At 40.6% G+C, this 25,990-nt stretch overlaps 2 protein-coding genes across 2 annotated transcripts in view; one reads left to right on the top strand and one right to left on the bottom strand.

Moving 5' to 3' along the window:
• LOC132674797 (uncharacterized) overlaps positions 1–25,990 on the top strand; it is a 49,050-nt gene that overhangs the window by 6,312 nt on the left and 16,748 nt on the right. The gene's annotated exons all lie outside the window — the stretch shown is intronic.
• ZNF485 (zinc finger protein 485) lies at positions 5,712–16,248 on the bottom strand. Its single transcript, XM_060642120.3, has 4 exons — positions 15,617–16,248; positions 13,721–13,847; positions 12,896–12,991; positions 5,712–7,199 (listed from the first exon to the last, which is right to left on the bottom strand). The coding sequence occupies exons 1-4, from the start codon at positions 15,740–15,742 to the stop codon at positions 6,118–6,120; spliced, it is 1,431 nt and encodes a 476-aa protein (XP_060498103.3). The 5' UTR covers positions 15,743–16,248; the 3' UTR covers positions 5,712–6,117.

The raw sequence follows: 25,990 nt of genomic DNA, 5'->3' as shown, positions 1-25,990 counted from the left end.
TAAACATTTATTTTGACAACATAGAAGGCAAGACATAGATTAGTTAACCCAGATACAAGTTAATATGAAGAAGTAAATGCTAGTCTCTAGCAGTCCTGCACTGTAAGAAATTTATTAGATAGATACTTCAGTAACGAGGCAGTTTAAAAACACTGCCCACAAATTCTCTGATCTCACGAAGGGATGGAAGTCTATTTCACCTCCACTTGAATCTGGATCGGCTTGTGACTGCTTCAAACACAAAAAAATAGCAGAACTGATGCTACATGACTTCCAAGAATAAGTCTGAAGAGCTCTTTAAAGGTGTGGAAAGTTTCTGCATGACAGGTAGAGATAAATACATACAGACACAGCTATATATAGATAGAATGCTAGTTCTGCAGAACTAGTAAATAAGGAGTAAATAGGTCAGAAAATATAAAGGGCCTTTAAAAATATTCTTTCTATTCTTGATACATGTATTATTAGATTTCTTCAAAGATTATTGGCTGCTTATATTACAGTAATAACAAAAGAGAGTTCCAGTTTAAGAGGACACTGTAAGAAGATCCTGGACTCCCCTCTTCCCACAGATACATTTAATCTACAGCCACATATGGAACCATGTCCTCTTTACAAAACTAAAAACTAGCTGAGTGACTCCTATATATAACACAAATTTAATTTTTTTTTTAATGTTTATTTATTTTTGAGACAGAGAGAGACAGAGCATGAATGGGGCAGGGGCAGAGAGAGAGGGAGACACAGAATGGGAAGCAGGCTCCAGGCTCTGAGCCATCAGCCCAGAGCCTGACGCGGGGCTCGAACTCACGGACCGCGAGATCGTGACCTGAGCCGAAGTCGGATGCTCAACCGACTGAGCCACCCAGGCGCCCCTATAACACAAATTTAAAAGCCTCACATTGAAGCAGGTAGAAGAGGCTGAGACCCTTTTGCCATAAATCCTACCCCTAGTACAGCAAACCACAATCAGGAGGGAATACACAACCTGAGGAGCAAAGAGCTTAGCCCCACGTTGGTTATTCCAACTTTTAAGACTGAAGACAGGAGTCCCCAAAACATGTAGTTTTGAAAACCAATAGGACTCACATTCATGAGACCCACAAGACTAGAGTGAACTGAAAAACAGCTCTTAAAGGGCTCTCACACTTGGGGCGCCCGGGGGGCTCAGTCAGTTAAGCTCTCAGCTGGGGTCATGATCTCACGGTTCCTGAGACTGAGCCCCACGTCAGGCTCCACACTGACAATACAGAGCCTGCTCGGGATTCTCTCCCTCTCCTCTTCTCTCTCTTCCCTCCCCATTGTGCTCTCTCTCTCAAAATAAATAAATAAACTTTTAAGGGGGGGAAGGCAGGGGGACACTCACACTTGGACTCACCCCAGGGAAAAGCACAAGAGGCAGCCAGTTGAGAGGTGCCCAGACTTCATGTGAAAGAGGCGTATTTTCAGGGCACCTGGGTGGCTCAGTTCATTGAGCGTCCAACTCTTGATTTTGGCCCCAACGTTGTGGGGATCAAGCCCCACATCAGGCTCTGTGCTGAGCTTGGAGACTTCTTAGGATTCTTTCTCTCTCTCCCCCTGCCCCTCTCCCCTGCTCATGCTCACTTGCACTCTCTCTCCCTCTCTCTCTCTCTCAAAAAAAATTAAAAAGGAGTATTTTCTTATCTTAAAGTGATGGCCTGAGGCACAAGCCTCTAATTGAACGCACACCCTAGGGGCCTTGCATCTCCAGAGGTGGAAGATGGCTGGCACCATCTTTGCACTGTCCCTCTGCCTCACTACTCAGCTCACCCGTTATCTCCCAGGAGGGAGCTTATGCCCTCCTCTGGCACACCACTTCTTGCAGCTCTGGCCTAGGGGGACAACTCTAGGTCACCTGAACCTGGTGCCCAGTGGGGCTTATGCCCATGGGTCCACAGGACTGTAACCAAGGTAGAAATAAGCTCTTGACTGGCTACCACCCTCAGGGCACAACAAGAGACAACAGACCAAGGCACTCAGTGTTTCTGTGAAAGAAGCCTATTAGCTTATCTTCATAGCCGCTGCGCGAAGGGCAGGATTGTAATTGAACACACAGGTAAGGGCACACGGTAATTCTCTCCAGAGACCTCAGAGGACGTCATCTTCACATTCTCCCTCTGCCGTGCTCCACAGCACCAGTATTTCCCAGAAAGGTGCTCATGCGTGTGTCTCATGTTGTCTCATGCTCATGTTGATTTTTATGGCTCAACATCCACAAATCTATCAAGGTGACACACATTAACCAAATGAAGGGTAAAAATCCTGTGATCATCCCCATACAGTAAAAGCATATGACCAAATTCAACATCTGTTCCTGACAATAAAAACTCTCAGTAAAGTTGGTAAGAGGAAACACCGCTCAGCAAAATAAAGACCATATAGGACAGCTAACATCATACGCAGAGTAAAAAGCTAAAAGCTTTTCCTCTAAGATCAGAAACAAGACAAGGATACCCAGTCTCCTCACTTTTATTCAACATAGTAATTAAAACCCTAGCCAGAGCAGTTAGGCAAGACAAAGAAATAAAAGGCATTTTATTTCAAATTAGAAAGAAGCAAAACTGTCACTATTTGCAGATAACATGATCTTATATATAGAAAACCCTAAAGACATCGCACACACACACACAAAAACGTTAAGACTAATAAATGAATTCAATAAAGTTGTATAAATAAATACACAGGGGCGCCTGGGTGGCTTAGTTGGTTGAGCATCTGACTCTTGATTTCAGCTCAGGTCATGATCTCACGGTTTGTGGGTTCAAGCCCTGCATCGGTCTCTGTGCTGACAGTGTGGAGCCTGCTTGGAATTCTCTCTCTGCCTCTCTCTCTGCCCCTCCCCCACTTCCCCTCTATTTCTCTCTCAAAATAAATAAAAATAAACTTTAAAAAAGAAATGAAATATACAAAATCTGTTGCTTTTCTGTACACTAATAACAAAATATCAGAAAGAGAAATTAAGAAAACAATCCCATTCGCAATTGCATCAAAAAGAATTAAATATCTAGAAATAAATTTAACAAAGGATGTGGAAGATCCATACACTGAAAACTCTAAGACATTGATGAAAGAAATCAAATAAGACAAATAAATGGAAAGATAGTCCATGCTCATGGATGGAAAAGTTATTATTGTTAAAATGTCCACACTACTCAAAGCAATCTACAGATTCAGTGAAATCCCTGCCAAAATTCCAATGGCATTTTTCACAGAAATAGAACAATCCCAAAATTTGTATAGAACCATAAAAGACCTGGAACAGCCAAGGCAATCTTGATAAGAACAAAGCTGGAGGCAACATGCTCCCTGATTTTAAACCATATTATAAAGCTATAGCAATCAAAACAGTATGGTACTGGCATTAAACAGACACACAGATCAACGGAATAGAGAAGAGAGCCCAGAAATAAATAAGCACATGGCAAATTAATCTATGATGATGAGGGGGGTTAGATGGGTGAAGGGAGTCAAAAGGTACAAACTTCCATTTATAAATAAGTCACCCTGCCAAGGCACTCCCTTCATGGAGTACCCTGGGAACCCCCAACCGATGACCCACCTCAGCTTCAGCCACCCTGCCAGGGCACCCCCTGCAAGCAGCACCCCCGGAACCCTAGACCCACGCCCTGCCTCTGCTCCAGCCACCCCCCTCCCCAGGGTGCCTCCTGTGCTGAGCACCCCAGGACACCCTGGCTTGTACTCACTTCAGCTTCAGCTATCCTGCCAGGGCACCCTCTGCATGGAGAGCCCCAGGACTGCCCCGGGCTGCACCTTCTTCAGCTTCAGCTGTCCTGCCAGGGTGCCCTCTGTACAGAAAGCCCTACCTGAGGTTCTAGCCTATAGCGTCTACCACCAAATTTGTGAGAAGGCATTCAGATCAGTATTGACCAATGGAAATGATGCGAACCCCAAATATGGGTTGCATATATAACTAAATTTTCTAGCAGACACATTAAAATCATTTTAAATAAATTTAATATTTAATTTAACCTATATATCCAAAATATCATTTTGATATATAACATAAAAATGACCGAGAGACTTTAGTTTCTGTTTGTCATGCTACATCTTCAAAACCCAATGTATGTGTTACACTTATAACACATCTCAACTCAGACTAACCTCTTTTTAACTGCTCAATAGCCACTTGTGGCTACTCTACTGTGTCACCCTTAAATGATTCAACCAGGCAACTGTTAAGTCAATGCCAGTCTTGAGTTTTCCCAGCTGAGACCGAAACTTCACACTGTTAGAAAGTCGTCCCTGCCATGCTCTTTCTGAATTCTTGATACTCACAAAGTCTGTGAGTATAACAAAATGATAACTACGTTTGGGTGGCTTGTTGTGTGCCAGCAGTAACTGGGATGCCAGTCTGAAAGTCTATAATTTATTTAAACGTTTTCCTAATTTAGGTGTTTTTCCCACTTCTCTTCAGGATTTTATTATAAACAATGCTATGATGAGTAATATAAGCTTTGTAAGCTAATCAAATTATTTCCTTGAGAGTGGATTTTCTGGGTCAATGGGAGCGTACATTTAGATTGACATTCGTGTTGTCAAACTGCTATCCAAAGCTTAACCAGTTTTCACTAATAACACACATATGCCCAACGGTGCTACTAATTAATACTAACCATTTTTAGTTTCTTGAGTTGAATGTTTAGTTCCTTTCCCTTCTGTTCTATAAAATTCATAAATAATCTGGCTTTAGCTTATGTTTTAAACTACCACTGATATATTTGTATTATAAAAGATTGAAGTAATGCACAAACTATATAAAAGGGGCCCTACACCATTATATAATTTGGCTTTTTTCCCACTTAAAGTCTTGGTTATCTTTCCGTGTCAGTTAAAAAACTAACCCATTAAGTGTTTATTGATTGAGTGATTGCCTTATAATTGCTATGTATTAAATTACTGCATGGTAGTCCAAAGAATGCATGTATCTTAATTTAACCATTGCCCTAGTGATAGATATTATGGTGACTCATATTGTGCATTACTATAGTGCTCTAAAGACTGCCTTTACTCTTTATTGGATTTTAAGAAGTAGAAATGTTAAGTCAAAGAGTACAAGCTTTCTAAAAGTTGGCAGATACACAATCAAATTATGCTTCTCATCACCAAACACTTCATTAATTCACAATTCCTTCAACAATACGTAAGTGTGCCTATTTTCTTGCACCCTCAAAAGTACAAAATATTTTCTATCTTATTAATTTTTGCCAAGAATGACAAAAAAAAATCTGATCATTTTAATTCACATTTCTCTAAAGCTGGTTAATTCTTTTGGACTATTTATATTTCCTTTTTCTGACAACTGTACATTCATATTCCAAGCCATTTCTCCACTGGGATTTTTATATTATTCTTATGTACCTTTATGAACTCTTTAGATATTCTAAGTATTGTTTGTTATTTATGATGGTGATAATATTCTCTCCAAGTCTGGCTCTTTGTATTTTAACACCATGAAGCCTATGGTCATACAAAAGCTTTTACTTTTTATGTGGTTATTTATTTTATTTTTATGGCTTCTGAATTTTCTATTTAGAAAGACAACTAGGTTTAACTATGTTAAATTATACATTAATGTATATGCGATTAAATATTTCAAAAGAAAAGTCAAAGTAAAAATTTCATTTCATCATACCAATAAAAACATTCTTCTCAAAGATAAAAAACTTCTGGACTTTATTTTACTAGATCTTTTTGAATACATAGGATATACACATATAAACAAAATAGCTTCATTTCTTAAAATGTAAATTGGACCACAATATGTAGATTTTCTGCAACTTACTTTTTTTTAACTGGAACAAGGTATCATGGGGATATTTCTATGGCTCTCTATAGAGCTCTACTTCATTCTTTTTACTTGCTACATAGTGTTCTATAGTAACTATTTCCATATTGATAAACATTTAGGTTCTTCAAATATTTCACTAATACAAACCATACTACAGTGAACATCCTCACAAGTGAGAACTTCTCCAGGATAGAGGTACGCAGACTATTTTTGTTAAGTGTGTGATTTGTGGAATGTCTCCCCTTTGACGGTCAAAAAGAATAATTACTTTTGCCTGATTTACCACACTAATTACATTTGACGGCTCTTTCTTTGTTATGCATTTTCTTATGTTGTTTAAGGGCTGAACTCTGAGGAAAAGCCTTCCCACATGCATTACATTCATAAGGTTTTTCTCCGGTATGGATTCTCTGATGTTCCACAAGGCCAGAGCTATGTCTGAAGGATTTCCCACATTTCTTACAGTGATAGGGCTTTTCTCCAGTATGAATTCTCTGATGTCCAATAAGGGTTGAGCTCTTCATAAAGACTTTCCCACAGTCATTACACTGATAGGGTTTATTTCCACTATGAGTTTTCTGATGTCCAGCAAAGGATGAACTATACCTGAAAGATTTTCCACACTTACTACAGTGATAGGGTTTCTCTCCGGTATGCATTCTTTGATGGCTAACAAGTGTTGAGCTCTTCCTAAAGGTTTTTCCACATTCATTACATTGATATGGTTTCTCCCCAGTATGGATTTTCAGATGTTCCAACACAGTTGAGTTATCCCTAAAAGCTTTCCCACATTCCTTACATGTAAAAGGCTTCTCTCCACTATGTATTCTCTCATGACGAGTAAGGGCTACATTCTGAGCAAAGGCTTTCCCACAGTCATTACATTTGTAGGGCTTCTGACCGGTATGAATTCTCTGATGACGTAAAAGGATAGAGTTCTTTCCAAAAGCTTTTCCACATTCATTACATTTATGAGGTTTCTCTCTAGAATGAATTTTCTGATGATTAACAAATGTTGAGTGCTTCTTAAGGAATTTCCCACATTCAATACATCTATAGGGTTGCTTGCCTGTGTGGATTTTACGATGATTTAAAAGGGATGAGCTGCTCATAAAGGCTATCCCACATTCATTACATTTATGGGGTTTCTCACCAGTATGATTTCTCTGGTGGCTAATAAAGGAGGAATTGTATTTGAAGACTTTCCCACATTCCTCACATTTATAATGTGTCTTCTCTGTGGAACTTCTGCCCTCCCAGTCCAGGCCTCTCTCCATCATGTCAATTTTTGTTTGTTCTCCCAGATCAGATCCTTCAGAGGTATTTTGCTTTAGGGTGGACACCTTTGTTTCAAACCAGTACTCCTGGACTGAAAAAAATTTTTTTAATTCAAACACTCTCTATGTTGAAATACTGAAAGTGTGAGCTGCACAGGATAAGAATAATGTTCTCTTCTACACAAGTAAGGGTTATGTAAAATTAATGCATCCCACTTGTGACTCTTGCTAAGAAAAGACGGCAAGACTAAAGATAAAAGTTAAGTAGGCGTCTAAAGAAATGGCAGGAAGTTATATTATAAACTTTGTATTTAAAGAACGCAAAGAGCATCTAAGAAGTTGGCAAGTTAGGAAGGTAACACAGAACCCGCCCCTCCAAAAATAGATGAGAATGTGAGAATACACACAAATTTGGAGAGAAAACCAAGTATCACAAAGCAAACCATGATTGCTAGCACAGAATCCTGTAGGGTAGTACATCTGAGAACATTTTAATGTCTCCAAGAACTTAAGGATAACATTTCATTGTGAGAATTTAACAGAGAACCAATATTTAATGTCTCAGAGAAAAACCAGACAAAACATTTAAGGAACCAAAACAGTTCTCAGGCCTAAAAGATTCTAGACTTTAATCTAAGTTTTTAACATACCTAAAAAAGAACATACCAAATTGTGACTTTTTTGTTGTTGTTGTTGTTACAAAGTACACACACAAGACCCAAGAGAAAATATGCAAGATGATGCTGACAAGTAGATGCCAGAAAACTAATGAAGCCATATTTGTGATAAATCAACAATCAATGATCAATTCTTTTACTGAATGAATTTTTCTTATATACAGATATAGATATATACACACATACATATATATTTATATTTTTATTATTTGTATTTATATTTATTATGATTCCATACATCAGATACTAGAGCTAAGATTTATTTTTTTAGGAAAATGCAAGAAATGAAGCCTGGTGAGTAACAGCCCAGATCCTTCAAATGGCCTTTAAAGGGATATACATTTAATGTATAATGGTTAAACTAGAGAAAATTTCAAGATACTGATTGTAAAGGTAGGTAGAGGCAAATTAGTCACATGAAGAGAAATGCAAGTATATGGACATCTGTTTTATGACAAAGGTAGCTTGCAGAGCAGTGAGGAACACGGGTACTTTTTTGGGAGAGTTAAATATGAACGCTACCTCTTACCATGCACAAAAAATCAGTTTCAAAAGTACGATAAATCTAAAAGGCAAACAATAAAGCTCCTAGAAGTTAACATAGAAGAATGTTTTCATGAACTTGGGGAAAGATTTATTAAAAAGGACACAAAAAGCACTGTCAAGAAAGGGCAAGATTGATAAACTAGAGATCATTAAAATTAAAACTTCTATTCATCAAAAGCCCATTAATAATGAAAAGCAGAGAGAAGGGTGATACTGCATATGTAATCAACAAAGGGCTCTCTGAATAGATATTTCATGAAAGATGATATATAATGGCCAATAAACATTTGCAAATGCCCTCAACCTCATTAGATATCAGGGATAAGGATATTAAAACCACATGAGATACACAACACACCCAAAGAATGCCTAACTTCAAAAGACTGACAATATCAAGCACTGGTAAGGATACGGAAAAATGAGTACTCTCACACACTGATGGTAGAAATATAAATGGTACAAACCTTTAAAAAACTATTTGGCATTATGTAGTAAAGTTGAATATATGCACATCCTATAAAATAGAAAATCCACTCCTAAGTATGTGCCCAGAAGAAATGCATCTACATGTGAACCAAAAGATAACCCATAAAATTGTTCACAGCATCTCTAATATTAGTCAAAACCTGGAAATATCCCAAATATCCATCCAAATATATGCAATAAGCTATGGTATAGCAATACAATGAATGAAATACTCCATTTCATTTCATGTTTTCAAAGCATGGTCCCCAGTCCAGTAGCATTAGCATCAGCATCACCTGGGAACTTGGTAAAAATTTTCAGTTCACTCTAAACCAAGTAAATAAAAAACTCTGAGGGCTGGGCCTAGTAATTGTACTTAAGCATGCATTCTGATGAATGCTAAATTTTTAAGAATCCTTGGTCTACACAAAGGACAATGAATGAAAATGGCCAAATAAACTTCAGTGTTAGTCTGGGTGGGGAGGGGTTAGGGCAGGGGAACATGGCTAATGATTGGGAGGGATCAGCATGTTATTTAGTAGTATTCCCAAGGTTCTTTTCCTTGACCTGAGTGTTGGTTACATAGTATTCGATTTAAAAATACTATACTAGGGGCGCCTGGGTGGCTCAGTCGGTTAAGTGTCCGACTTCGGCTCAGGTCATGATCTCGCGGTCCGTGGGTTCAAGCCCCACGTCAGGCTCTGTGCTGATCGCTCAGAGCCTGGAGCCTGTTTCAGATTCTGTGTCTCCCTCTCTCTCTGCCCCTCCCCCGTTCATGCTCTGTCTCTCTCTGTCTCAAAAATAAAATAAAACGTTAAAAAAAAAAAAATTTTAAATACTATACTAATTTAGGGGTGCTTGGGTGGCTCAGTCAGTTAAGCGTCCAACTCTAGATTTCGGCTCAGGTCATGATCTCATGGTCATGAGGTCGAGCTCTGCATCATAACCAAGAGGCATTTGATAAAATTCAACATCGTACTTATTTTAAAATAAATAATTTCTTAATGAAAGAGGTGAATTAAATTTTTTTAATGTTTATTTTTTATTTTTTGAGAGAAAGAGAGACAGAGACAGAGCACAAGGGGCGGAGAGAGAGGGAGACACAGAATCTGAAGTGAGCTCCAGGTTCTGAGCTGTCAGCACAAGGGGCTCGAACCCACGAACTGTGAGATCGTGACCTGAGCTGAAGTCGCACGCTTAACTGACTGAGCCACCCAGGTGCCCCGAAAGAGGTGAATTAAATACTTACTACATAATAACATTCAGGTTTCCCAACCCAATAACCAGCTAAATGGCAGAATCCTAGACACAATCCTGTTAGAGACACAAAAAGACTATCATATCCATCATTACCATTATTGTTGACAATACAAAAACAAGTCGATATAAAACAAACTTTAAAAAAACACATGCTCGACTACACTCCTGATAAGAGAAATGCAAACTAAAATTACAATAAAATTAAAGTTTTTAACTATCAGTTTGGCAATGATCAAAAAGTATAAGACATTGTTGTCAAGGTATGATCAGATTGGCATCCATACATTATCATTAGGAGTATAAATGTATATAATCTCTATGGATACTGGTAATATTCACTGAATTTAAAAATACACTTACCCTTTCACCTACAAATTCTTCTAGAATTTATCCTATAGATTTACTTGTACTTGAGAGAACTGATATGTATAAAGATAATCACTGCATCATTCATAGTTATTATGTCCATCAACAGGGAACTGATAACATAAGTTACAGTACATCCATAAAATGAAACACTGTACACCCATTAAGAATAAAACAGCACTCTAAATGATGTAGTTATGTGAAATGATTTCCAAGATATTACAAAAGCAAGATACACAATACTGTACTACCATGTGCTTTTAAAAAAAAAGGAATACATGTATATTCTTGCAAAGCACACATTATATGTAGAAATTTCCACAAGAAATTTATATAAGAATGCCTCCAGGGAGAGGAACTGGATGATTAAGAAAGGTATGTGAAGGGAGTGCCTGGGTGGCTCAGTCGGTTAAGCATCTGACTCTTGATTTCGGCTCAGGTCATGATCCCAGGATCATAGGATCGAGCCTCACATTAGGCTCTGTGCTGACAGTGTGGAGCCTGCTTGGGATTCTCTCTCTCTTTCTCTCTCTCTCTCTCTCTCTCAAAAATAAATAAACTTAAGGGGCGCCTGGGTGGCGCAGTCGGTTAAGTGTCCGACTTCAGCCAGGTCACGATCTCACGGTCCGTGAGTTCGAGCCCCGCGTCAGGCTCTGGGCTGATGGCTCAGAGCCTGGAGCCTGTTTCGGATTCTGTGTCTCCCTCTCTCTCTGCCCCTCCCCCGTTCATGCTCTGTCTCTCTCTGTCCCAAAAATAAATAAAAAACGTTGAAAAAAAAAAAATTTAAATAAATAAATAAATAAATAAACTTAAAAAAATAAATAAACAAAGGTATGTGAAGAAGACTGCATACAATTTGAACCATCTGAATTTTGTACCATATGTATTTCTAAAAACTAAAAGAGTAGAATATGCAGAAAAGGAGGATGAACTGTGAAACATGGAATTGTTGTGAAATCTTTGTCTAAAGATTTATTAGTCTTCTAAATGGATGGAAGAAATATCAAAGGAAACATTGCTAGTTTTTACTACATCTAAATTCTAAACATCTTATTTCAAAAAATACCAAAATTAAAACAGAAAGAACAAAGAATAAGGAAGACTGAGTTACTACTACTACTGAATTACTCAATAAGGAATCTACACAAAAATTTAGAGGGAAAGGGGGTGCCTGGGTGGCTCAGTCGGTTAAGTGACTAACTTCAGCTCAGGTCATGATCTCCTGGTTTGTGAATTTGAGCCCCACATCAGGCTCCTTAATGATGGTGCAGAGCCTGCTTGGGATTCTCTCTCTCTCCCTCTCTCTCTGCCTTTCCCCCATTTGTGCTTTCTCTCTCTTTCAAAATAAATAAATAAAACTTTTCAAATTTTAGGAGAAAAAAAGTTAAACATAGTAAGAACAAAAGAATTACTGAAAAGCGTTAAAAAACAAAACAAAACAAAACAGGGGCACCTGGGTAGCTCAGTCAGCTAAGCACTCAACTCTTGATTTCGGCCCAGGTCATAATTTCACAGTTCATGAGATCAAGCCCTGAGTTGGGCTCTGCTCTGGCAGCATGGAGCCTGCTTGGAATTCTCTCTCTCCTTCTCTCTCTGCCCTTCTCCTGCTCACACACACATGTTCCCTCTTCCTCTCTCTCTCTCTCTCTCTCTCAAAATAAGTAAAAAAAACATTAAAAAAAAAAACCCAGGTTAAACAAATTATATATATCACTGGGATTTTCCATGAAATATAATTATAAAAGTTTCTCTGAAGATGATATAGGCAAAATGACAATTAGAGTTTTTAAAAAAGGAATGCTAGCAAGATAAATGTTGTAGGTGAGAGAAACATCATGTTTAAAGACTTTGAAATGAATTATGATGCAAAGAAAGCGACTTACAGAAATTTATGCAAAGTATACATAGAAAAAAGATGAGAGCCAAGAGCAAAGGATAACAGAGAAATTTTAAAAGGGGAGAAAATGCTTCCCCATCAACTTGTTTGCTAAAAATAGTAATTATCTGATAGTGAGGAAACTATGCTTACATTGGAATCTGCCACTGCCACTATATGATTAAAGATAATGGATATTAAAACCAGAAAAGGATATACAGTCATTTATTAAGCTAACCATGAGAGAATTTGAAAGGAATTGAAAATGGACAGAAGATAGAAACAAAGTACAGCCCGACAAGTGCCTGAAAACAGGGAGGGAGAAAAAAAACACATGAAGAGACTGAGGATTTCAGGCGAGAAGTCATGGGCCTGAGGCCCTCGAGAAGGGAGCAGCTCTCCACAGGCACGGATAGAATGAGGAGAAAAACGGCAAGTCATCTGACGCAGCGATGACATTAAGAGGAGGAAAGCGGTGTCAAGTTCCCCCACGCGGCTGCACAGACACGCGCCCTCTGGGGTGAGCCTTGTGACCAACAAGTCCTCCTCACCACTCTGTGTGCTGAGCTGCTGCTTGAAATGGCCCCGCCTCACTCACCTGAACAAGTGCCTGATGGAACTTGCTGTACTTCCATCCATGGCTCGGACCCTTGCTCCAACTGGGTGATTAGTTTGGGTTTGGAAGAGAGAAGCCCTGTTCATAGAAAAACACAAAAGGAATGTGACTATGGTCATGAGCACAAGCAGTCATCCCAGACCTCAGTCTCAGGAAGGTTTCCACATCAGAGAGGCCTAGAGGGTGGTATGAGGATGTCCAAATCATGTCCAAATCATGCTAGTTATAGAAAGGTAGGAGGGAAGGTCAGTTAGAAAACCAGGCCTCCTTGAGAATGAGAACTCCTATTGTTGGTGGCAGACAAATCCTGAGATGGAAAATTTAGAAAACTGGGCTAGACAACACACATAGCTGCCATCTTAAACTCTGTATGGCTCTGACTTTCTGAGGGATGGGACTGTGCATAAACTCCAGCCTCTAAGTCCATGCTAAAAACAAACAAAACTTCCTATTTACGATTTAAATACCCCAAATCAGGGGCGCCTGGGTGGCTCAGTCGGTTGAGCATCCGACTTCGGCTCACGTCATGATCCCGCGGTGTGTGAGTTTGAGCCCCGCATCAGCCTCTGTGCTGACAGCTTGGAGCCTGGAGCCTGCTTCAGATTCTGTGTCTCCCTCTCTCTCTGCCCCTCCCCTGCTCATGCTCTGTCTCTCTCTGTCTCAAAAATAAAAACATTTTTAAAAAATTTAAAAATAAATAAATAAATAAAATAAAATAAAATAAATAATAAATACCCCAAATCATTTACCCTGTGAAAACACACAGTTGCCCAGGAAATCAATTTTGAATTAAAAAGACATCCTTACCCACTGACACCAGATTCCCATAGTTTTCCAGCATCACATCCTTGTACAGGGCCCGCTGAGCAGCATCCAGGTGTTTCCATTCAATCTGGGTAAAGGCCACAGCCACGTCCCCAAATGTCAGTGATCCCTGCAAAGTCAAACCCAATTCTTCTCACCAAGGAATGTTTATACCCTGAAGTAGGGAACCAGGAAGTCCTCATCAGAAAAGGAGAGCAACACCTTCAAGGCCAGCTTCTGATACTTCAGCTTGTTTATGCAGAGGGAAGTGGAACACGGTTAACAAAAGGACAAAGGGGGAAAGTAAATGACAAGCTCAGGAAGCAGACTTGCTACCCAGGAACAAAAAATCAAAAGAAGCTGGAAAATCCAGCCAGGAATAAGAGGAGGTCATGACCCCTCATTTCAACCACACTGCCCTCCTCACGTTCTTCCAACACGCCTATCATGCTCCCTCCTCTGGGCCTGGCATTTGCTCATTCCTCACTTCATAGGTCTTTGCTTAAATGTCACCTCCTCAGAATGTTCTTCGCTTTTCTCCCATCCTCTACCACTCTCCATCCCATGTCCCACTTCACTCTCTTCACAGGATTTCTCACTACTTGGCAGGACTAGATTTATCATCTATAATGTGAGCTCCAGGAGCTTAGGGACCACTTGGGTCACTGTTGTCCCCCTCGCCTAAAATACTGCCTGGAACATAGAAGTGTTCAAGGATTCGTCAGTCAACAAATAAATAGAAACTCCAAAAGGCATGCAAAATGATAGTGGATTTATCCTAGAATTTACTAGGAAATAATATATATTTGTCAATTGCCTTTCACAGCAATAGCAACTTAGTATGTACCACGCACAGTGCTAAGCCCCAAGATAAACACCATCTCTCTGCATTTCTGCCATCATGGTCTATAAAGTAAATCTATTTTATAGCTAAAGATACTAAGGCTCAGAGAGTTGAAAGAACTTGTTCAAAGTCACAGGGCTGGTTGACTACAGAATAAAAAGGAGCTTTAAAAAGTGATAGTGAGACTATGGAGCAAATAGGAAGATATTTCATAACATATTAATATGTCATAACATATTAAAACACATTAAAAGGAAAAAATGGATAAGCCTAAAAAATACTTATACAAAAGTGTTTCAAATGAAATAATTTGATTTGTTAGTACAATAGGAATATGGATCTTTAATTTTTAAAATTTTCCTTTACTCTTTATTTGTATAATAGTCAAGTAGGTCTTACTTCCTTTCAAAATGCTAATTTACTTCCTGTCAACTTCCCAAAATTCTTCAAAACCCAGTTTTCTCCAGCATACAGGCAAACTCCAGCCTGGCATTCTAGATCCCAAATGTTTCCAAATTTCTCTGGAACCCGTGTTCATGGTTCAGATATAATGGCTTCACTCATGTTATAGCCTTCCCCTAGTCACCCCACCTTCTGCAATTATGCAAACTTAATTTAATCTTCAGGAAGAACTAAACACACCCTGAAGACTCCTCTGACCCCTGAACATCAAGAGAGCATTACCATCATTGTGTCATATCTATCAGCCTCTGTCCTTGTATGATGTGTCTGTCCTTCATCTTCTGCGAGGTGGCAAACTCACTTTGAGACAATGGCTATTCCTTACCTACAAAGTACTCTTCAGTTTCTAGCACTCTAGAAAGCATGGGTAGCAATCATCTATTTAGTGAATGACTCTGTAATGTGTAGAGAGGACATGAAGGGACAACGGTGGGGAGAGGGGTCCTTTCTCCGCAGCGCTGCACCTATCCAGGATTGGCTCAGGGAACCTAATTTGGTCCATACACAGGGCAGAGCACCTTCCAGACAAGCATAAACCCAACTTCATTTTGAAAGGGTGGCAATTCCTCAGGAAAAGTTAAAACCAAACTTGCCTGGATCTGGGCTCTTGGTAGCCTTGGGGCCATCTGTCTCCTGAACTGTTCTCCCAGGCAAGGGCAAAGAATCCTGAATAAGCCAATCTGGGAAAGAAGAAAGGAAATATGAGGAAGTCCCTCCATGTCCTAAACTAGCTAGAACTTGCTCTCTGCAAGCTGAACCGACCAGTCCTCCACCCTCCCTACTCCGCACAAAGGTGGGTAGACAGGTGAAGGTGGTTAAGATCAGGATTGGCTGCCTGGAGTCCGGCCGGGCAGCAAGCTCCAAGCCAAGCTCTGGCTGTCAGTCAGGCACCTTCGCCAAAACGGGTGGCAAGTCTCGTCGGTGACTCGATCTCTGGGCCTCAGGCCAAGCCTTTAAACTCTCAGGCGCCGGATTGGGGCGGCCATTCAACACAGTACGGCTCATCTGGGTGGGGCCCCGGCCACATCTGCCTGTCCCCTCGTAAACCGGCTCCTTTCTCGGCCCGCCCTGGGGAAAAGAGGGGCGCACCAGGTCTTAGTGCCTGCCTGGCGGCCGCCGTTCCAGGACGGCGCTGGGCGTGCTGGCCTACGAGGCTGCGCGCGCCGAAGAACTGCGACCACCCAAAGCGGTACTGGTCTCCGAGACCCGCGAGCGGGCAGGAACCTCGCTCTACTCACACGGAGGCCGGCAGGGCCGGAAACGGAAGCGGCCGCGGAGCCCCTGGGAAATGTAGTCTCGGATGCAGTCAGATCTCAGGGTCTCCATCGTATGCCTATGTTGGCATCTTTGGAGAGCTTTGAAAAGTAATGGGGCCTTGGTCCCAGCTCCAGAGATTCCGGATTTATGCTCTAGGTATAGTCCTAGCACTGGGACTTTTAAAGTTCCCAAGTGATTCTGATGTGCAGCCAAGATTGGTACCCAATGCTAGAAACTAATGCAAATCTGTAAGGCATATTTTATGTTACTTTGGGGCAGCTATTTATGATTGATTTGTTCACCTATTGGTTTCAGAGTAATGCTGTTTTGATTTCAAGTTAAAAAAAAAAAAAGCATGTTAGAAAAGCAGAGCACCCAAAACACTAGGATTTTTCTATTTGCTAGCATAGAAGATGGAACAAGATTGGATCCGTTTTTTAAAACTGTGGTTTTTTGGGGGTGCCTGGGTGGCTCAGTCGGTTGAGCATCTGACTTCAGCTCAGGTCATGATCTCACGGCTGGAGAGTTCAAGCCCCGTGCCAGGCTCTGTGCTGACAGCTTAGAGCCTGGAGCCTGCTTCAGATTCTGTGTCTCCCTCTCTCTGTCCCTAACCCACTCACATTCTGTCTCTGTCTCTCTCAAAAATAAATAAACATTAAAAAAATTTTTTTTAATTTAAAAAATAATAAATAAAAAATAAAACTTTTTTTCAGGGCACCTGGGTGGCTCAGCTAGTTGAGCGTGTGACTTTGGCTCAGGTCATGATCTCATGGTTCATGAGTTCAAACCCCACAATGATTTGGTGCTGTCAGCACAGAGCCTGCTTCCCATCCTCTGTCCCCTCTCTCTCTGCCTCTCCCCTGCTTGTGTGCTTTCTCTCAAAAATAAATAAAACACTAAAAAAATAAATGGATACAAATGTGTTATTTTCTAGAAAAAAAATCCTCCTTATACACTCCAGGAATTGGACAGATTAGGAAGGAAAAATGTATCTCTTTTGTCCAGTTAGGACTTCTTATTTGAAAGACTATTTCTCAGAATGGAGCAGTTATTCACTGAATTAATAGTGATTAACCAATGCCCTGCTAAGTGCCACTCACTAGTCTAGATGCTAAGGACAGAGCACTTGACAAGGCCTCCCTCCTTAACCAAACTTTGGTCAGGGTCTTCTCAATCCTCTTCTCAATAAGGCCTTGTCTTTGGCCTAATGAGCCCAATTTTAGCAAAGATCCCACTAAACCAGTTCATCAAGAATTCCCCCACCCTTGGATCCAATCAAGCTTCTTTTCCCCCATCCTTGATACCTAACCCAATTCTGCTCTGCCCTCCCCCCACCTTGATACCTAACTAATTTCTTCCTAGAAATTTTCCATTTACTCCCTCACCCTATCAGTTGGCTATAAAACCCCATTTGTCCCTGTTGTGTTGGGAGTTAAGTTCAAGCTCTCTCCCATATTGCGATGCAGTGAAATCTTAAATAAACCCTTCTTTTCAATTCAATAAGTGTCAGTATATTTTCTCTTTGATGCAGTAAACAAAATAAACAATGTCTCTCCCCTCAAAGATCTTACGTTCAGATGGGCATCAGGAAGAGAGAGATTCAACAAAATCAGGGTAAAGAGGTAGGAAGAGGATTCTTATTTAAAATAGAGCTGTAAGGATTGGCACCTTTGATAAGAGATCATATGTTCAGAAGTCTGAAGGAAATGAGGTAACAAGAAGGAGTGTACCTGTGGGAAGTCAGATAAAACAGCAGATGCAAAACCCCTACAGAATATGCTTCATTTATTTGAGGAACAGCAAAAGGCCAATGTGCTTAGAACACTAAAAACATAGGTAAAAGCTAGAACATGGGTGTGATGATTAATTATATGTGTCAACTTGGTTGGGCTAAAGGGCACACAGACAGCCAGTAAGATATTAATTCTTGGTGTGTCTGTGATAGCGTTTCCAGAAAAGATTAGCATTTGAATCAGCAGACTGAGTAAAGAAGAAGAAGATCCACCTTTACTAATAATGGGCAGGCATCATCCCATCCTTTGAGAGCCCAGGTGAACAAAAAGGGGAAGGATGAATTCTCTCTTTCTTCTTGAGCGGAGGCATCCATCTTCTCTTGTCCTCAGACGTCAGAGCTTCTGGTTCTTAGACCTTCAGACCCTGGGACTTCCTCCAGCACACCACCCCCTCCCTTCTCAGGCCTTCAGCCATTGGTTCCACTGGTTCTTGGGCCTTCAGACATAGACTGAATTACAATGCCAGCTTTCCCAGTTCTCCAGCTTGCAAGTGGCAGATCATGGGTCTTCTCAGCCTCTATAACCACATAAGCCAACTAGTTAATTAAATACACATACTATCATTCTATTTCTCTGGAAGACCCTAATACAATGTTGGTCCATTTAGTCCACTGCAAGGATATTGGCTCTAATTTTGAATGATATAAGCCATCAGAATGTGGGGAAATGGGAAGCCTCATTGTTGGTAGGATCATAAAATGGTGTGGCCACTCTGGAAAACAGTTTGGCAGTTCCTCAAAACCTTAAATATGGAGTTACCATATCATTCAGTGATGCCATTCCTAGACACCTACCAAAGAGAAATGAAAATATACATCCACACAAAAACTTGTACACACGTGTTCACAGCAGTGTTATTCATAAGAGCCAAAAGTGGAAACAGCACAAATGTCCATCAACTGGCAAATGGATAAAAAGTGTGGTATATCCAAACAATGGAATGATATGTGGCAACAAAAAGGAATGAAGTAGTGATATATGCTACATAATTGATGAACTTTGAAAATAATACTAAGTTAAAAAAAAAAAAAAAGATAGTCACAAAATACAATGCGATTCCATTTTTACAAAATGTCCAAAAAAAGGCAACTTCATAGAGACAGAAAATATATTAATAGTTGCCAGTGGATGGAGGGAAGGAGGTATGGGGAATGACTGTTAATGGGTATGAAGTGATGGGGGGTGATGTTTAAAATTAAATAGTAATTATATTAGTTTCCTAGGACTATCGTAACAAAGTACCACAAACTTAAGCAGTAGGAGTTCATTTTCTCAGCCTGAAGGCTAGAAGTTCATTATCAAGTGAGGCTGGTTCCTTCTGAGACTTTGGGTAAAATCCTTCCTTGACTCTCCCTACCTTCCTGTGGTTGCTGTCAATCCTTGGCATTTTGTGGCTTGAATACTCCTGTGTGTCTCTGTCTTCATATGGTATTTCCTCTTATAAAGATAGCTAGTTATATGGGATTAGAGCCCACCCTAATGACCTCATCTTAACTTGATTATATCTACAAGAACCCTATTTCCAAATAAGGTTACATTCTGGAGTACTGGGCGTTAGGACTTCAAGTATGAAGGGTGTGGGGGAGGACACAATTCAACCCATAAAGCTTAGTTTTGTGTTTTATGCTTTGTTCCTTAATGGTTTGCCTTTAATACCTCTAATTTATTTTTAATAAAGTTCATATATTATAAGAGAAAGGATCTAAATTTGTCTCAAATGATTGCATAATCTTTTCAACACCTTTCATTGAAAAGTCTACTCTTGGGGCGCCTGGGTGGCTCAGTCAGTTAAGCATCTGACTTCGGCTCAGGTCATGATCTCACGGTCCTTGAGTTCAAGCCCCACGTCGGGCTCTGTGCTGACAGCTTGGAGCCTGGAGCCTGATTCTGACTCTGTGTCTCCCTCTCTGTGACCCTCCCCCATTCATGCTCTGTCTCTCTCTGTCTCAAAAATAAATAAACATGAAAAAAAAAGAAAAGTCTACTCTTTCCTTCAGCAAATCAAATGTCATCATTATCTTATGCCACACTATAGTGTCTCCCAAACAAAAGTTTGGGGGATTTCTTAATCTGTGCTGTTTTTCAGAAGCACAGGGCTCAGATAAACTTCAACACTCTATTAATAGGAAGCGGTTAAATAAGTTATAGTAAGTCCAAATGAAAGATTACTAGGCAACCATTAAAAATTTCAATGTGGATATAAACATATGTTACATAAATATGCTGACAAAATTGGGGGGGGCCTGGGGTTGTTTTAATTGAAGTAAAGTTGACACACAATGTTACATTCATTTCAGGTGTACAACACAGTGATTCAACAAGTCTACACATTATGCCATGCTCACCACAAGTAACTACCATCTGTCACCATACAACTATTATAATACCAATGACTATATTTCCTGTGCTGTACCTTTTACCCTCATGATTTATGGACGAAATATTGTGAGTGGAAAAAAAAATCAGTTTCTAAAACAGCCTATGTAGCATAATCCCATTTGAGTATCACATAACAATGACATAATGCCAGAAACATGCTCAGCAAGGGCCTACTGTAAGGTATGACTCAACTCATGCCAAGAACCATGCTAAACCTTCTACTTGAATCATTTCATGTAATACTCAAAGCAACCCTATGAGGTAGGTGCTATTACTACTCTCAACAGAAAAAAACTTTTTGTTCTAGAAATTTCAAAATATGCACAACATGGGAATAATATAGCCTCCAAGTATCCATAACCCAGATTCACAAATATTGAGATCATGCCTGTTTTAGTTTATCTGTCAATCTCTCCTCGCCTTTTACTGAACTATTTAATCTATAAATAATCAAGTACATATCTTACCTAAGGGCATTTTAGTTTATTTTTTACATTGTATCATTATTACACTTAAAAAATAAATAATAATTTGAGAGATTGAATATACACATGGACAATAGAAAGACCATATATAAAAACAATCTGCGGCAACCAGCTCGGGAAACCAACCCATAATCTACGATAACGAGCCCAGGAAGCCAGTCTGCTTGTAGGCTGACTTGTAAGAAGTCAGAATATCATCTCTAGCAATCAGCCCGGGCAGCCAAACTATCAATCATCCCCAAACAGTCAGGCCTTGATTAATAACTGACAATATCCCTAAATTTTGTCCCCACTTCCAATTTAGGACCAGAGAAAGCCAAATATGCTCCCCTAACCAATCACATAGGATGCCCTCTTCCACTTAGCCACCTCCAGTTTCCCTGCAATCAGGGCATACCCAAAGCCTTCCTTTTTTCCACTCTAAAGCGTTATCACTCCACTGCCTTTGAATCACTGCCAAAATGCAAGGGATGGTAGCTGACCACCTTGCCATAGCATGCTTATTCTCACTTGGTTGGTCTTCACTTTTTCCACAAATTCTTTATAGCTAATATCCAGTCCAAATTCAAATCTCTATAAGTGTCCCATAGATTTATTTTGTGTCTAGTTTGTTTGATTCAAACGGGAACCCTTCAAGTCAGGCCTGGGTCTTTACAACTTGATGGTAGTAGTCTTTGGAACTTTCTTGCTCTCTGGCAGACAAGTTGTTCCAGGCTTGCTCTATGCTTTGTCATGAACCAGCTGTTACTCCCAAGAGCCCTGGCTTGTTCAGCTTCCTGCAGTCTTTTGGAGTCACCTACAAACTGGAGCTTGTGAAAGAGCCTGTGGAACCTCAGGCCAGTTTCATTGGTATCCTCAGCTTCTTGCTGATGGTTCCGCTCAGAGTGGAGCTCTCTCTTGGAGGACTGTATTATTTGGTGGCATTTTCTGTGTTCTGGGTTCCAGAACTCTCACGATCTTGGAACAGCTGCTGAAGCCTGATGGTGATTCGACCCCCACTCTTCTAGGATCCGTGGGGATCCCCTGATCTTGGTTTTGTTGAAGATACTGTCCAACGGGATGTTTCTCCTGCTATCCTAGTGACTCAGTCCATTTTTGTGAGTGATTTGGGGAATTCAAAAACTGCGGCCAATAAGGATCTTGCCCTGCTCCTCGTTTAACAGATGAGAAATGTTTAGAGAAGCTAAATAATGTGGCCTCAGTGTGCTCATCTGCAAAAACGTTAATAATCTCTGCTCGCCTACCTCCCAGGACTGTTATGAGAATTAAATGATATAAAAGAAGTGAAAAGTCAGAAATTCAAGGAGAGGGATGCCACAGAGCACAAGGGCAGAAATTCCTGGAGCAGCGCCTCCACCTGAAGGGCATGTCTCTAGTGTCTGGGGCCACCTAAAGGTCAAAACTGAGAGTAACAGTTACATTAACTTTTACCGCCTGCATTGTGATGCACACCTTCCATGACTTATTCCATGTAGTTCTCACAACAGCCTGAAGGGGACAGGTTTCCTGAGCCTCATTTTACAGAGGAGGAAATCCGGGCTTGGTGACATTGATAAACTTGCTCGTGATGTCAGTTTTCTGGTGGCAGAGTCTGTATTTACACCCAGGCTATCTGATTCCACAGCCCCTGCCTTTAGCTACTCTGCTCTGGAGCCTGAAGGGGAGAAGGTGTGGGTTTTCACCGAAATGAGGGAAAGACAGAAGACAAAGGAGAAGGTGAGCCAGGTTATTGAGCTATTGAGAAGCCTGTGCAGCTATTCTCAATATCCTCTTTCACTGAGGCAGGTGACCAAGCTGAAAGCCAGGCTAGCACATTTTTGGGGGTAGCCTCCCAGATTGCAATTGCCCCCTTAGAGTCTTTCAAGGCATTCTTGGAAATATGCCACTCTTCTAGGGTTTCCAGATAAAATTCAGGATGCCCAGCAGCGTCTGAATTTCAGACAAACATTACAAAGAACACACATCTAAACAAAAAAATAAGGCCATTCATTGTGTATCTGAAATTCAAATTGAGCTGGGCATCCTGTATTTTCATTTGCTAAATGTGGCAACCCAACTCTGCCCACCCCACACAGATTTTTTTCTTTTACATTTCTATCATCCTAATACAACATCTAAAAAGTCACAATTTTTTGGTTTAAAGATTTTTAGACCTTTAGGGATACCCTGTGATACATTTAACCTTAGTTTGGGGGGGGGGACGCTCCTTAAGATGTTATCTACTCATTAGTATCCTTAGTTGGCAGTGGCCGACATCTTAGAGAAAGTCAACGGGTAGAATCTGAAGAAAGGTGAAAGCACAGCAACAACAATCAGGATGAAGAAGCTGATGGGGGAGGAGAGAGGATTCATAATGCTGAAAACCACTAAAACCCTCACCCCCAGTGCTGGTGGAGCCCTGTGGAGAAACAGCATTGTATGTGACAAGGTACACAGAATATACTCACTGAATGCTTTTGAATGAGTAAGCGCAGAAATGATGCTGAGGTGCATCTAGTAGCAGGAACACTATAATGATAAGTGTCTACCCCTGGATCCCTAGCAAGGCAGCACCAAGAGCCCTTCAGTACTGGGCAGGACTAACTTCCCTCCTCTCCCCTCCCTGCTTGTCTGAGGGCACTTGACCAATTCTCTTCTTTTCTCTGGGCCTCAATTCCCAGTCTGAAAAGTGAAGAAGGCTGGATGAGACCCTCCTTATCACCCTCTTCATTTGTATGGTTCACATTTGAGCACATTCCAGGGACAGTCTGGGAAACAGAACTGGACATATTCTTAGAACTTGTAGGAATCTGGAAGGAGGCAGCTCTGTGTTCCCCTGTTCTAGCCAGGAGCCGACCTGGCTGGGCTCAAATCCACACAGGAGCCCTGACCTCCCTTTTCCAGCTCCTACAGTGATTTCTGCAGCTTTCCTAGGAGTCCACTATGACTGGACCTGCATCTACCACCATTTCTATGTTGGGTTGATCCCTCAGCAGGCTGAACTGGGAGGCAGGGCCCAAGGGGTCCAACAGAAGTTCCTTTCCTCATCTCTATTCTGGCCTATTCCATTTGTGATCCCCTGAAAAGATGAGGTGACAGACAAATGTGCTATAGTGAACGTGTGCCCAATTCAATATCCAAGGTGCTGAGTTTCAATCCCGGCTCTGCCATTTACCACCAGCAGGATCTTGGGCAAGTCACTGTCCCTTTCTCGCTCATCCTCTGTGCCTTCAATTTAAAAATAAGTGAGCAGGGGCACCTGAGTGGCTCAGTCAGTTGAGCATCCGACTTCGGCTCAGGTCATGATCTCACGGCTCATGAAATCGAGCCCTGCATCAGGCTCTGTGCTGACAGCTCAGAGCCTGGAGCCTGCTTCAGATTCTGTGTCTCCCTCTCTCCCTGCCTCTCCCCTGCTTGCACTGTGTCTCTGTCAAAAATAAATAAATATTAAAAATTTTTTTCTTAAATAATAAATAAAACAGGGTTGTTAACAGGCAATGATAAACATTGGGCCCTGAGCCCAGTGCAGGGCATCCAGGAGGAAATCAGTAAATGGAAGTCCCTCCACCTTTTTTTCTGTGTGTCTCCCAAGGGCTCTCCAGCTGAGGCCTACAGACTGATGTGCTCCCTGGCCAGTGCTCCTCCAGGTCCCAAGACCACAATAAGCAGAAGATGCAGACCCCAAATGAAGACCTCTCAAGTTTCTTCCCAGAGCATCTGGCCCTGGCCACATGGAGGACTTAGCTGGGCCTCAATGGCCTCAGGGGGCCATACCATAACTGCCCTTCTCTGGGGTCAGGGAAGGAATCAACTAAGAAGAGATGGCAAAAGGGTACTGGATAGGGGTGGGGCAAGACTAAAGTAAGATTGAAAAAAAAAAAAAAAAACAAAAAACAAGTACCATTAGATACATCCACACAGCAGATAGTTTGACTTGGAAAACAGATATGAACATTCCTGTGAGCCTCAGCCACACTATTTAGGTAAAAAAAACTCCTTACTATATTGTGAGTCCCCTAAACAGGGCTCAAGAAGGACTTCTACTAACAAGTCTGCATTCATAAATGTGACAACTTGGAAGCACTGAACAAGCTCCCTGAAAACCACAAACTACAAAAACAAAAACAAAAAAATAAAATGATCTGAAGAGTCATGTGACTATTAAAGAAACTTAACTTGTAATTTAAAATAAAAGGAAATCTCCAGGCTTACATTGTTTCACTGGAGAAGTCTATCAAACATTTAAAGAGGAATTAACATAAATTTTATGCAATCTCTTCCAAAAAATCAAACAAGAGGAACTATTATTTCCCAGCTCACTTTGTGAGGCCATTATTAGCCTGATAACCAAAACGAGACAGCATCAAAACAAAACAAAACAAGGGCACCTAGGCTCAGTCAGGTAAGCATCCGACTTCGGCTAGGTCATGATCTCATGGTTTGTGAGATGATCTCATGGTCAGCACAGAGCCTCCTTTGGATCCTCTGTGTCCCTTCCTCTTTTTGCCCCTCCTCCACTTGCACTCTCTCAAAAATAAACAAACATTAAAAAAAAAAAAAAACTACCAACCAATATCTCATTAATGTAGATGTAAAAATACTCAACGAAATATTATCAAATCAAATCCAGCAAAATAAAAAGAGGATTACACACCTCAGCCAAGTGGAATTTATTCTACATATGCAAGATTGGTTCAATACTTGAAAACCCATTAGTATATAATCTACCATATCAATACTAAAGAAGAAAAATATTAAGATCATATCAATTGATATAAGAAAAAGCATTACACAAAATCCAACAACTACTCATGGTAACAATGCTAAGCAAACTATGAATAGAAAGGAATTTCCTCAAATTGATAAAGACCTAAAGTAACACCAAAGTTAATGTTAAAAGTTCAAATGCTTTCTCCCTGGGCGGGGGGGTGGGGGGGGGGTAACAAACAAGGATGTCTATTCTCATCAGCTTGTTCATCATAGTGCTGGAAATTCTAGTTCATGCAATAGGTCAGAAAAAACATAAAGGGAATATAGATTGGAAATAAAGAAGGTAAACGATCTCTAATTGTAG

This window comes from Panthera onca, chromosome D2, assembly GCF_046562875.1.
Source record: "Panthera onca isolate mPanOnc1 chromosome D2, mPanOnc1 haplotype 2, whole genome shotgun sequence".
Lineage (NCBI taxonomy): Eukaryota > Metazoa > Chordata > Mammalia > Carnivora > Felidae > Panthera > Panthera onca.
This window is presented reverse-complemented; position numbering and strand designations above follow the sequence as displayed.

Bases quoted from the DNA above. Each gene is read 5' to 3' on its own strand.
- ZNF485 (XM_060642120.3), bottom strand. From the start codon at position 15,742: ATGGAGGGACTTCCTCATATTTCCTTTCTTCTTTCCCAGATTGGCTTA. The intron at 12,992-13,720 runs GTAAGGATGTCT...TTCTATGAACAG, and splicing joins TGGGAATCTGGTGTCAGTGG to GGCTTCTCTCTTCCAAACCC. The intron at 7,200-12,895 runs GTGAGTGAGGCG...AATTTTTTTCAG, and splicing joins TCCATCAGGCACTTGTTCAG to TCCAGGAGTACTGGTTTGAA.